General features: G+C 40.4%; 1 protein-coding gene across 4 annotated transcripts in view; it reads left to right on the plus strand.

Moving 5' to 3' along the window:
- The window catches only part of LOC112455690 (WD repeat-containing protein 47), a 68,251-nt gene extending 59,055 nt beyond the window's left edge, over nt 1-9,196 (plus strand). For 2 of the 4 annotated variants that reach the window (XM_025017786.1, XM_025017784.1), the window contains exons 7-11: nt 303-502; nt 5,118-5,287; nt 5,647-5,954; nt 6,259-6,499; nt 6,630-9,196. In XM_025017786.1, the coding sequence (XP_024873554.1) occupies nt 303-502; nt 5,118-5,287; nt 5,647-5,954; nt 6,259-6,499; nt 6,630-6,775 (1,065 nt within the window). In that variant the 3' untranslated portion in view covers nt 6,776-9,196. The remainder of the gene's footprint in view (nt 1-302; nt 503-5,117; nt 5,288-5,646; nt 5,955-6,258; nt 6,500-6,629) is intronic. The other 2 variants (XM_025017785.1, XM_025017787.1) reach the window with 1 other exon arrangement.
- The last annotated feature ends 2,419 nt before the right edge of the window (nt 9,197-11,615 follow it).

Below are 11,615 nucleotides of genomic sequence, written 5' to 3' on the forward strand. Positions count from 1 at the left end.
GGACGCAGAATTGCATCCGCAATTTGCGACGGTACTTGTCCTATCCGCAAATAAAAACGGTTACTTTGTGCCGGCAGGCATTCATTAGATCTCGTTAGACCAGTACGGTGTGTATCGCGATAGTTGTAGTTACCTTTCCGCGTTGCATTCCGTCTGCAAGAGCTGCAACGGCGTGGCTTCTAATCGTCTGCGCTACAAACACAACGGGCATATTATTAGTTCCGTGCGCTCGCTCGCACGGACGATAATTATTACGCATTAATATCAAATTGAGTAACACGATCGCGCATCTCGTTTTGCAGCAAGAGCCGAGACCGGAACTCGAGACCAGCAATGGTAGCAGCAACGGCGGCGGGAGACCGCGTTTCGTTCCCGTCACCGCTCTGGAGGACGTGCAGGCGATACGCTGCGCCGAATTTCACCCCCATGGGAAGCTGTACGCCGTGGGATCGAATTCGAAGACGCTGCGAATATGCGCTTATCCGAAGCTGCACGATGTCAGGTGAGAATCACGTTCGTTACGCGACAATTCATCGTCGAGGAGCTTGTCTCCGACGTTCAATAATTTCCATAAGTATCGCATTTGTGGGTTCTTTGACAAGTTCGTGATATTTTCACTTTTATTCTCATTGAGACTATAAATATAATAATTTAAATATTCTATAAAATAATCTTAATGTTTTCATAACTAATTAATTAAATTAATTGCAATAATTCGAAATCGCTATTCGGAAATACATAGATCGATCTGCTGCCTAAAGATTTATATTTTCACGAACATTCTGCTGATTAATGCTTTTATGAATAATGTAATTTTACATTTACCACTTAAATATGCATCGACAATCAGTTACTGATATTGATATTGATATACTGAACTTTCTTATAAAATGCAATTCATATCGGCGCCGGAAGTCCGATAGGATAGCGGGTGGAAGCCGTTTCGCACCGGACGTTCGGGAAATCGTTAAATTGCGATTGCGAGTCAATCGAAGCGCGGAAATAACGCGATCGTAACATTACCGCCTTCGTCTGTCTCGAGGAGCGTGTCTCGCAATGGATGGCGCGTAAGCTATATTTCGAGATGGCATGTCGACGGCTAATGACAGTCTCCGATACGCGTTGCGTTTTGACGAATCGCGGTATCGCTGTGTCGTTACAGCGGCCTTATGCAAAAATAACGAACGGGTTTGCGTTATGCGATTATCGAACTCGGACAGGCGAATAACATCACGGCAGCCCGTCCAGCCGAGAGAAATCAGATGAACTTACATTCACGCTCCCGCGAAAAATGGAGTGAGAAAGAGAGGGAGGGAGAGAGGGAGAGAGTTGTGATACATTTTAGCGGCGCCGGTGTAAATAACCGTAAATTACGAGTCGGCTAAAAGCCGATCCCGGATCGTCGGGGGGAGAATCGTCGACGACGAAATGACTTCACGTTCGCGATAAACGCGCTGGTTTCGCGAGCTAAAATTCGCCGCTCGTCGTGGCGACGATAAATCCTGCTCAGCCGTGCTTGACGTCGTTTCTACCTCGCGGTGGACACGTTTCGGATCCCGAGATAGCGCGCGCACCTCGAAACATTTTTCGCGGTGCGAAGCGCGAGAGAAATCACGGCTCTTACAGCGGAACGCGTCACGCTATTCAATAAGCTCCGGCTTATCTATCATCTTGATGCGATAATATCAACGCAACTTCGCTCGCGCGATGTAATTAGAACAGAGATCGCGATTAATCAAATGTGTTCTCTCACGTTGCAATAGATATCACTTACCGCGAGGCAAGGAGGCCCGGTATTATTGCAAATATTCATGAGCTGTAATTTGGCGGGATTATTTTGTAATATATGCATATGTATAATATACGCTTAATAATATTTTTGCACGGGCTGAAAACTTTTATCGTGATCGTTTCTCTACTGCTAAACTTTCAGACTTAAATATGTATCGATGGAAAACAGGTTGGTAATGAATATTTTGCCGTGCTTCAAAAGTTCTACATAGAGTTCTGCCGTTCTACAGAGAGAGAGGTTCATAGTTTCAAAGATATAATTACTCTCTAGCGTTTTAAAAGTGCAATTAACGATTAACGAGAAACAAGGTTCTTGCTAATTGCCGGTTAGCATTTAAAAAAATCCGAGATTATTTGAGAGTATGAAAAATATGTATTAAAGAGTATGTATTAAATTAAATTAATGTTATAGAAAGCCAAGAAAATAATCTTGCACGATTATGAGCTACTCTTATTATAATCGAGTTTCCGTTGTCACTCATACGTAACAAAAGAGCTTCGTCGTATGTAAATTTGAGGCGGGTCAAGTATAAATTCGCGTCCGCTAAACTAATTTTACGCGGGCATGCTGGCCTAACGAGCGGCAGAGGCCTTCATGCCAAACGGAGCATTCCTGCGTGTTCAGCGAATGTAGATTGCTGGTACAGTTTTTTTCCATTACCGGCTACCACCACGCTGCAGCACGTCGTTTCCGTTTACATCATCCTGAACGCGATTCGCAATATTTCATCTTTCCTCCCATCAATATTTGCACCGAATTCAGAACAATCCCGCATAATTTTAATATGATGATTTCTTGAATATTATTTTTTAACTGAAAATACGTTAAGAATCGGAAAATTCGGAAAATCACACAAATTCAGATTAGTTTTGAGATCAATTTGTAAATTTCAGTGAACGAGAAAGAACATTGCGGGACATGAAAGTGGATTATAAAAAGTAACGTTAACTCGCGATAAGAACAACCGGAGAACGTAAAGTAGTCGCGGGTGAATAAATAACGAAGTAATAATTAAGAATAAGAACGAGGCAAAAATCGTGCTCGCACGACGCGTAGGAATTGCCTGGAACGGAGCTGTAGTTTCATTTTTTGAGGTAGCATTACACGTTATATACAGTTCAAGACAGTCTGTTTTGCATTACAAGGTAGACAACAAAAAACGGTCACCTTTCACTCGCAAATATTCCGTCTACCATTAACAATTCACGACAATGCACATTTAACGCTGTATTACGGTGTTCCGGTAAGTTCAACGAGCTGTAATTTGTGTCCAAAGTCAATAACGCGGAGCAATTTCCATTTGTCCGTTTGCGATAGCGGCCTCGTGCTCCGCTGCTGTTTCACGGGCGGAACGATTCACGTCGGCGGCGCGGCGCGGCGTCGAGAAAGTTTACGCGCGCGAGATACATTACCGTTGCGCCACACAGAAAATTTGCACCTATACTCCGTATTCGCGGCGAAACATAAAGTGCGACAACATATGCGTGTGTCTTGCGTAACTTTCGAAATTGCGGGACAGCCACCGAACACGGAACGTCTCTCAAGCACACCGCCGTATAAGTTCATCATGTGTCGTAACAACAACGCGCGCGAATAAACGACTCGTAAAATCCGCTTAATGGTCCCAAAGAACGCGACTACGCCGTCCGAGATGCTGCCGCAATTATAACGTTAACGATACGCACGAGCTCGTTAATTATATACCTGCGTAAAAATACGAGGCGCCAGGAGATTGTCCTCCATGACACTCGGTGTTGCGATAGGAGCAAAAGTCAATGATACGAACGACGGGAAGTCTCTGTGAGAACTTGACTATCAAGAGACTCCGTGATCGTTCAATTAGAACGTTGTAATTCTGTTGCTCGGCTTGAAATTGAGATATCACGAATTTAATACCGTCGACATTTTCATCTCGTGTTGCAGAGTCAATAAGTCTGCGGTTTCATTACTTGTGCTCTTGTGATCAAAGTAACGTTGTTGGCAAGTGCTGTTGTTGAGATTGTAAAGAAAAAGATTTTTCTAACTAAGAATAAAATAGAGGATACATAAAACAATCGTTGAAAAGCTCGTGAGAATTTGCAATTAATTTTAATACAAACGAAAAGAAATGCTAAAAAGCGAGATGTGACACATATGCCTGCTTCATTGATAAATGAGAGTATTTCTACATATGTCGCTTGAAATAGGAATTTCTACTTTTTGTTGATATATTTTTCTTTCTTAAACAACTTTCAAAATATAAAAAAATAGCTAATCTCGAATATTATAGATACTTGTTCTAGCAAATAGCAGTATGGATTTCTTTTCTGGCGACGTTTATAGTTTACCATTCTGATAACTGTTTTCTAATTTGTAAACCATAGGAAGATGCATCAAAAGTAAAGCCAAAAGAGTTATTCATTAAGTAAAAATAGCAAGGCTTAATTTTTTAAATTGTTTTATACTTAAATTATAATTATAATAACTTATTGAATTTTGACCACGCGCGATTAAAAGTTAAATCTAGAGTTTTAAAATTTTCTTTCGGCGCTTTAATATAAGAGCCTTTTTTTGTAAAATTTCTCATTACATATATTTCAGCAGAAAATTTCTCTCTCTTTAACGACACTACTTCTGTTAATCCTTTTCTCAAATAACTGCGCAATAATTTACTTGTTCCATCACTTTTATCACTCAGTACGAACCTCTTCTCCAATTATGTCGTTATTATCCGGAGAAACCGCCTCTGCGAATAATCGTATCGTCACTTTCGAAAGTCGTTCCTCTTCGGCGCTCGCTGGAAATTGCGGCAGAAGTGACGTTAATCTTGCGCGTCATGCTCAAGTCGAATAGACTCAAGGGGACGAATGATAATTAACAACGGGGCAGATTTTACGAGCGAACATCTTGATCGGCAGAGAGGAGCGAACGTTCGCGATCTCACACGCGCGGTCGGCCGCGCGTGGTGGGAAAAGAGCTGCGCTTAATTAAAATCTGCAGAAAAAAACCGGCGCCGTGAAAGCGACGGCACGCTCCTTGAGATCATCGAGCCTCTCCCTCGTTTCCACGGCCGAACTCCGTGTACAATATGCAACGATATCGACTTCAATTAGAGACGCGGTTGATGAAGGCTGGGAACGAGGAAGGAAAATTGCTCGATGAAAGCGACGTCCGAGAGAACCCGAGCATTCTTCTTTTTCTTTGGGGAAGATTGATGTCTCGTGGAATAGAGCGAAATTGAAAACCCCTTTTTTTTTAGACGGATGATTTATGTCGAAATGTTCCGAGTTGTCGAAATGTTTATTGCTTATCATCGCTTAGTACTGAAGCATTGCATATCTTTCAGAGAGGATCATCAGACGTATCAACCTACTGTTCTCTTCAAGAGAACGAAGCATCACAAAGGCTCCATATACTGCCTCGCGTGGACACCGGACGGACGGTTGATCGCGACCGGAAGCAACGATAAAACTGTGAAGTTAATGCGCTTTAACGCCGATACGTCGAATCTCGAAGGTATTGTTTGATAGACGTACGTGATAGATGAAAATAGATGTAATCTTGGTATTCGTAAAATACTTAAAATAAAAAAAGGGACAAGTAGGCTTTATGAACTATAGACTGAGCCCATTTTTATTTTAAATTTTTCATATATTTAAATACATGAATTATTAAGTTTCTTTTTTTATTTGCATCTTTGAATTCTCGCAAAATCTGTATTTGTCAGATATCGAAGAGTAATTCATAATTTAGAAATTTATCATGATACGTAATTAGTTTGTTATTATTACTCGGATTTATTTAATTCTTAAAAATTAATCTTTCTTACTATCGTTAGATGATCGATTCTATATATATATTTTCCTAATCTGCAGGGCAAGAGGTCGAGTTGACCATGCACGATGGTACGGTGCGCGACTTGTGCTTCCTCGAGGACACGTCGAACAAGTCGAGCCTTCTGATCAGCGGTGGTGCCGGCGACTGCAAGATTTACGTTACCGATTGCACGACCGGTACACCTTTCCAGGCCTTGAGCGGCCACAGCGGCCACGTGCTGACGCTTTACAACTGGGGCGGAGCGATGTTCGTCAGCGGATCGCAGGATAAAACAGTCAGGTTCTGGGATCTGAGGACGAGAAGCTGCGTCAACATGGTCACACCTGCGACGGTACCTGGCAGCCGGGTGAGTCGGGTTCTCCGTCGATATGCCTGTAGTGATCATCAAAAATAAAAATTAGAATGGATAAAATTAGAAAAGAAATTTCATCGTTTAGAATCCGTCTTGGCATCGTCAGCATCTTTCTGTTTCGTTCTAGTGTCATATATTAAGTTCTACGTCCGATAAAAATATTCGATTTACATTATTAAATTGCACCACCATCTCTCCCGATCGCACAGCATTATAGTCACTTCCCTCTAAATCGGATTTTTATCGGACGTTTCTTTCTGGTTGTCAAGAATAGAAGCAGTATTATTTGTCTGATCAGAATCTGATTCCATTACAGGTCGGCAGTCCCGTAGCTGCGCTGTGCGTAGATCCGTCTGGCCGATTGTTGGTGTCCGGTCACGAGGACAGCAGCTGCGTTCTCTTTGACATTCGCGGCGGCAGAACGGTGCAGTGCTTCAAACCTCACGCGGCAGATATCAGGAGCATACGATTCTCACCGTCGGCGTATTACTTATTGACGGCGGGATACGATAACAAATTGGTACTCACAGACTTGCAAGGTGGGTTCCTCATTGATTTTAATTTCTAAGAGACATTACTTACTTACGGAAATTGAAACATTTAATACTGTTGTGATACAAGTGTCTATAACAATAGAATAACACAAGCATAATGAAATACATGTTGCAGGCGATCTTACAATGCCTCTACCTAGCGTCGTAGTCGCTCAACATCAGGACAAAGTCATCTCCGGACGTTGGCATCCGACGGAGTTCTCGTTTCTCAGTACTTCCGCTGACAAAACTGCAACCCTGTGGGCCTTACCGCCTGTTTAAAAAGGCCCGACATGATAACGCACCGTTATTTATTGTCCGTTCTTTTAAGAACATCTTACCATAATAATTCATCTTTGACAATATTGTCTAGATTTTTTTTTTTACATTGACTCTTACAAAAGGTTCATACTTTGATTTCGATTCTTAAGTAATCCCAGAAACATTACAATCGCAAAAAGTGAAATTTTAAGCGATATTAATGTTCTAACATATTTTCGTATTTGCATACAGTTTAATTATGTTAAATGACCAATTAAAACTCTAATTTGTACGATTACGTTATTAATTCAGTGTAATACATTGATACGAAAGTAAATCATTTAAACGATTAAAACGTAACACGCTTTGAAGACTCGGGTTAAAAGGGAATAAAGAACGCGTTAATCGCGCGATATAAGATGAGGAGCATCAGTAAGATTGTTTTTAGCTATGAATTAAATATCGGGAGTCACAAGACTGTGGATGAATAATCCCTCGCTTTGATGCTACTTTACAGCTACACGAAGTTGGATCGTATACACATCGTGAGTTTAAAATATCTTCTTTTTGCACAATATGAGGGTAGGTTTTCAGATTTCGAAGGATTTTTTTATCAGGAACAACGCACGCGTACTTATTAGAACCGCGGTGCGATAATATCCCCTTTCTCGGTCTCTTTTTTTAAATATTTTGTTATAATCAGAGATGCCTGTATTGTAGATACGTTGAGCTATGTTAAGAAAATCTTAGGAATACGATACTCACGCTCCTGTATAGGACGTTAATTTCTAGTTTTTAACGCTCTCTTACTTTCGCTCAGTACCGCATCATTGCATCGTTTCACAACGTTTAAATAGAATTATTTGTCCTACTTATTTTATTCTTGATTTATTGAAAAACTTATTGCCACAATTGTTGCAACTTACGCGCGCATTTAATTTACACAGATGCTCATACTTCCATCTTCATGTTATCAACTCACAAGCCAAATATACACACGCGTTCTAGTACATAGTATATACATATATATAGATATATATCTGTATCTGCGAAAGAAATTATATACGTACGCTCATACTAATCGCTATTTTTTACGGACTAAAATAATATAAATCGCGAGAGTTTATCCGAGCGTCAAGCAATTTATATACGCGATTCGTCGCGACATGTGACTAAGTTTACGCGCAAAGAAGATAGTATTCTTTAGTAAAATAAAGTCGTAAGAACTAACAATTAGACTTAAGTTGCTTGTCGCAATCGCCAAAGCTCGCAGTAGCAGCGATATGGAAAGAGAGAAATAGAGGAAAGTGCGCATCATTTTACACTGTCGAAAGCAATTTTCTCATCGATGTAGTGATTCAATGGTTGAACATGGGACGAAGATTTTGTAAATACACGTTCATCGGCAATTGACCTCGGCAATTCTTTGATTTAATCATTAATTTGTCGAGTGATGATGCAATCATATCATTATTTGTTTTATCCTACTTCGACGTCAACGTTGTTAAGAGCGAGCTTTTACTTTGTCCTATTAGCATATTTTTTCGGCGTACGGACAAATCATATTTTAAGATCGCGAATGTATTCAAGGAGAATGGGAAAGAGATATTAAAGAAATAATAAGAGATAGTAAAAGCAAAATAAAGGGAAAACGGGTGAATAATAAGAAGGTTAAAGTTAACCGCTTGCTAAATAAATTCGTGATTTTTCACGTTCAATCATTCACAAGATCGCATGATGTAATATTGATCACCGTTAATTACTTTCTTCTTTGGAGAACAAATTTTTTGACAAAATTATTGTTACGAATACTCCATTCATTAATTATTTTTTTGTGTTGTCCAGTTTGCGATTTTCTAAATGACTTTGGCAGAAATTCAAAGTTTCGTAAATAATCAAGATAACAGAGTTGCGAAATATTTCTGCATTCGTAAAAACACGATTTTTAGCGACTCTGTGCGTTTCGTATCTTGTTATCCAACAACTTTGTTTTTCTGCTTCACTGCATTTTGTAATGATTGACAAAACAGATCAGAATGACGATGGCGAGCAAACGGAATGGGACGGAAGCGATTATTTGTTAATAGCGACTCAATGCAAGCTCATCTGCTTCCATGTAGCAATTTATCGTGCCTTCTGTCGTGGCTGCTTTCGGCAATTTACATTTATTTTTGTATTTTTTGTGAGCTATTCTTCCTCCCCCTCCCGTCTCCCTCACGTTCCTCATCCTACAACAGTAATATCCTCATCTCACAATATTTCCAAACGAGTTGGTAAATGTCTAAAGTAAAAGTCTCTTATTATCTCGTACTCGAGTATTACCACGTAACGCACTATACTATAGGTATACATATGACATATAACTTATAACTTTGTACTTTTCTTGTAGATACGATATAATATGTCACGTCTAATTTAAACAATAAAATTTACGTTATTAAAGTGGTCGTATTGATGATAACGAAAATCACACCCAAACAACCCATCAGAATTCCATTAAAAGGCCCCCGCTAATCTCAATCGGGCCAGTTTTTCAGAAATTCGGGTAATCGGACCGATTAGTGGCCCCCGTAAGAAAGAAATTACGTCGGCGTGTGGGTTCGTACGGTATGGTATGGTATATATATACGCGCCATGAAAGCTCGGTCGATTTTCTATAAATTTCCCATAATAACTGTAATCATGTAATCTTCCACCCGCATGTATTACCTGTGGCGCCGAATTCGGCGCTCTACTGATCCGATTCCGTGAAGCAGAGATACGCCGATCGTGAGCGTAAACCCTTCTAGTCTCGAAAAGAAATTTTTAATGAGAATCATTTAATGGAGAACCGGCAATTTCGACGTTTAGATAGAGCTTGTTTTTGTAGATTATGGAAAAACTGCCGCTATAATATATCACGTCTACCGACTGCACACCGAACAGGTAAAAAATTCTCGATGTACGTTCGCACGATTTTCGTGGAACTGAAACAAATTTGTTTGCCCTAAAGGGAAGTATTAAGTAATGGTCATAAGAAAGAGATGGTGGGTATAAAAATTTGAATCAGTATTTTAAAAACGACATTTTATAGCCATACGCAGAATGATATCATTTGAAAAGCATAGATTTTTGAAGATAAATTTGGATAAGTGATAACACGATAAAAGATAAGTGAAAAAATTGTGTAAAAAATAATATATTTTATATTATATGCGCCTTTTTTGGGATAAATTTCATCGACGCCGGTGCGAAGAAAAGAAGGGCGAAGGCAACCGTCGCGGAGACCAATTCCGTGATCTCTGGACCTAATCCTGTATCTCGGGAAGTGTCCCCGGGGCGAGGATCCACCCACGGAATTCCTGTGCGTCTGTCGGAACCATCTGTCGATTCGACGAATTCGGTTGATTTGGCGCTTGGGGATTTTTCGAAATCCTCACCGCGGGCCATATTACGAGCCCTAATTACTATCGGTGCGCAATGTTCGGCCCCGGGACGAGCACAGACACGTTACCCGGGTCCCCGAGGACAAATGTAGTTTTCTGTATTCTATCGAGGCCCACCTACAAAATCGGGGCCTCGGCGTGCCGTGCTTCGCGCAGTCTTCCAGGAATGCCCCCCGAGGTGCGACGCTCTCTCTTCCTTGCTAATTCTACGTTCCTATTGCGGTTTGCTCGATGATATTTGGCAATCGGCTCTAATTCGAATTTTTGGGATTCCGGATAACTATACTCGTCGTAATGCTTTCTAGCCGGAAAGAAAATGAATTTTACATTAGTCTCAGGACATATATCATCCAAATTCCTCGCTTGAATTGTAATTAATAAATATTACGAATATGTCGCGAATATAAAACTGACTCTCAAGCTGTTCAACTATTTCAAAATTGGTCGAGTCCTTCGATATCATGTATTGTAAATATGAGCTTTTAGTTAGAGTTGAACAGAAAAATTAATGTTTGTGATCACGAACAAATGATTTCGCGCTTATGAACAAGAACCGGGGAACTTAGAAAGAAAGGCCATGCGATGATGCATTAGGCTAATCGCACCGTTAAATAATTCATCACGCACGAGGTATTCAAATTAATAACGTATTACGAGAATCACCTCCAATCGAGCTCGAGCGTACGAATTGCTTTGTATACTCTATCATTTCCGCAGAGGTTCTCATGCATACTCTCATGCTTTATCTCATCGTAACAGATTTTTCGATACTACACGTTTTCTACATTTTGTTACATTTTTTCCCCTAAAATGTTAAAAAAAGGATTTAGAAAAATAAATTAAATTGCGAAATTTTTAATATAAAAAATACAGTAAAAATAGCCACAATGATACACAGTTTCTATAATTAATTCGAACTTAAAAACTGATTTATTAAACATATACATTCTTACTTCTAAAATATTTTTAACAGCAAATTCTTTTGTCGTTTTATCTTATTGTTGTGTTATACATCGATCTATCTATATCTGCGCAAGATTTTGTTTTCAGAAAACTGTTCTGAGGTGAGATTACGAAGAATTGCGCATCGCTGGCAGTCTCCAAATCGCATTCAAATGAGGAGAAGAGAAGCTGCCCTCGTCGTGGGGCCCCCAAAAGCGAAACGATCCTTGCCGTATAAACGCGGCGCGTCCCCGACCCCCGCGTATAACCATTCTCGGAAGGGTAATTCCCGTGGCCAGGAGATGATAATAATAATTTGAATCGCGGCCACTTAGCATACGTGCAATTTGGCGCTTAAGACGATTCCGTCCTCCTCGCCCTCGTCGTGGCGCGCAGTCGTCGCCGCCGTCGTCGTCGTCGTCGTCGTCCTGGCAGAAGACGGCGGAGGATGGCGTATACAGAGAGACGGTTCCTAGTCGCCTGGCCATTCGAAC

The sequence above is a fragment of the Temnothorax curvispinosus genome, unplaced genomic scaffold, assembly GCF_003070985.1.
Source record: "Temnothorax curvispinosus isolate PA1 unplaced genomic scaffold, ASM307098v1 QBEX01006321.1, whole genome shotgun sequence".
NCBI classification, from domain to species: Eukaryota; Metazoa; Arthropoda; class Insecta; order Hymenoptera; family Formicidae; genus Temnothorax; species Temnothorax curvispinosus.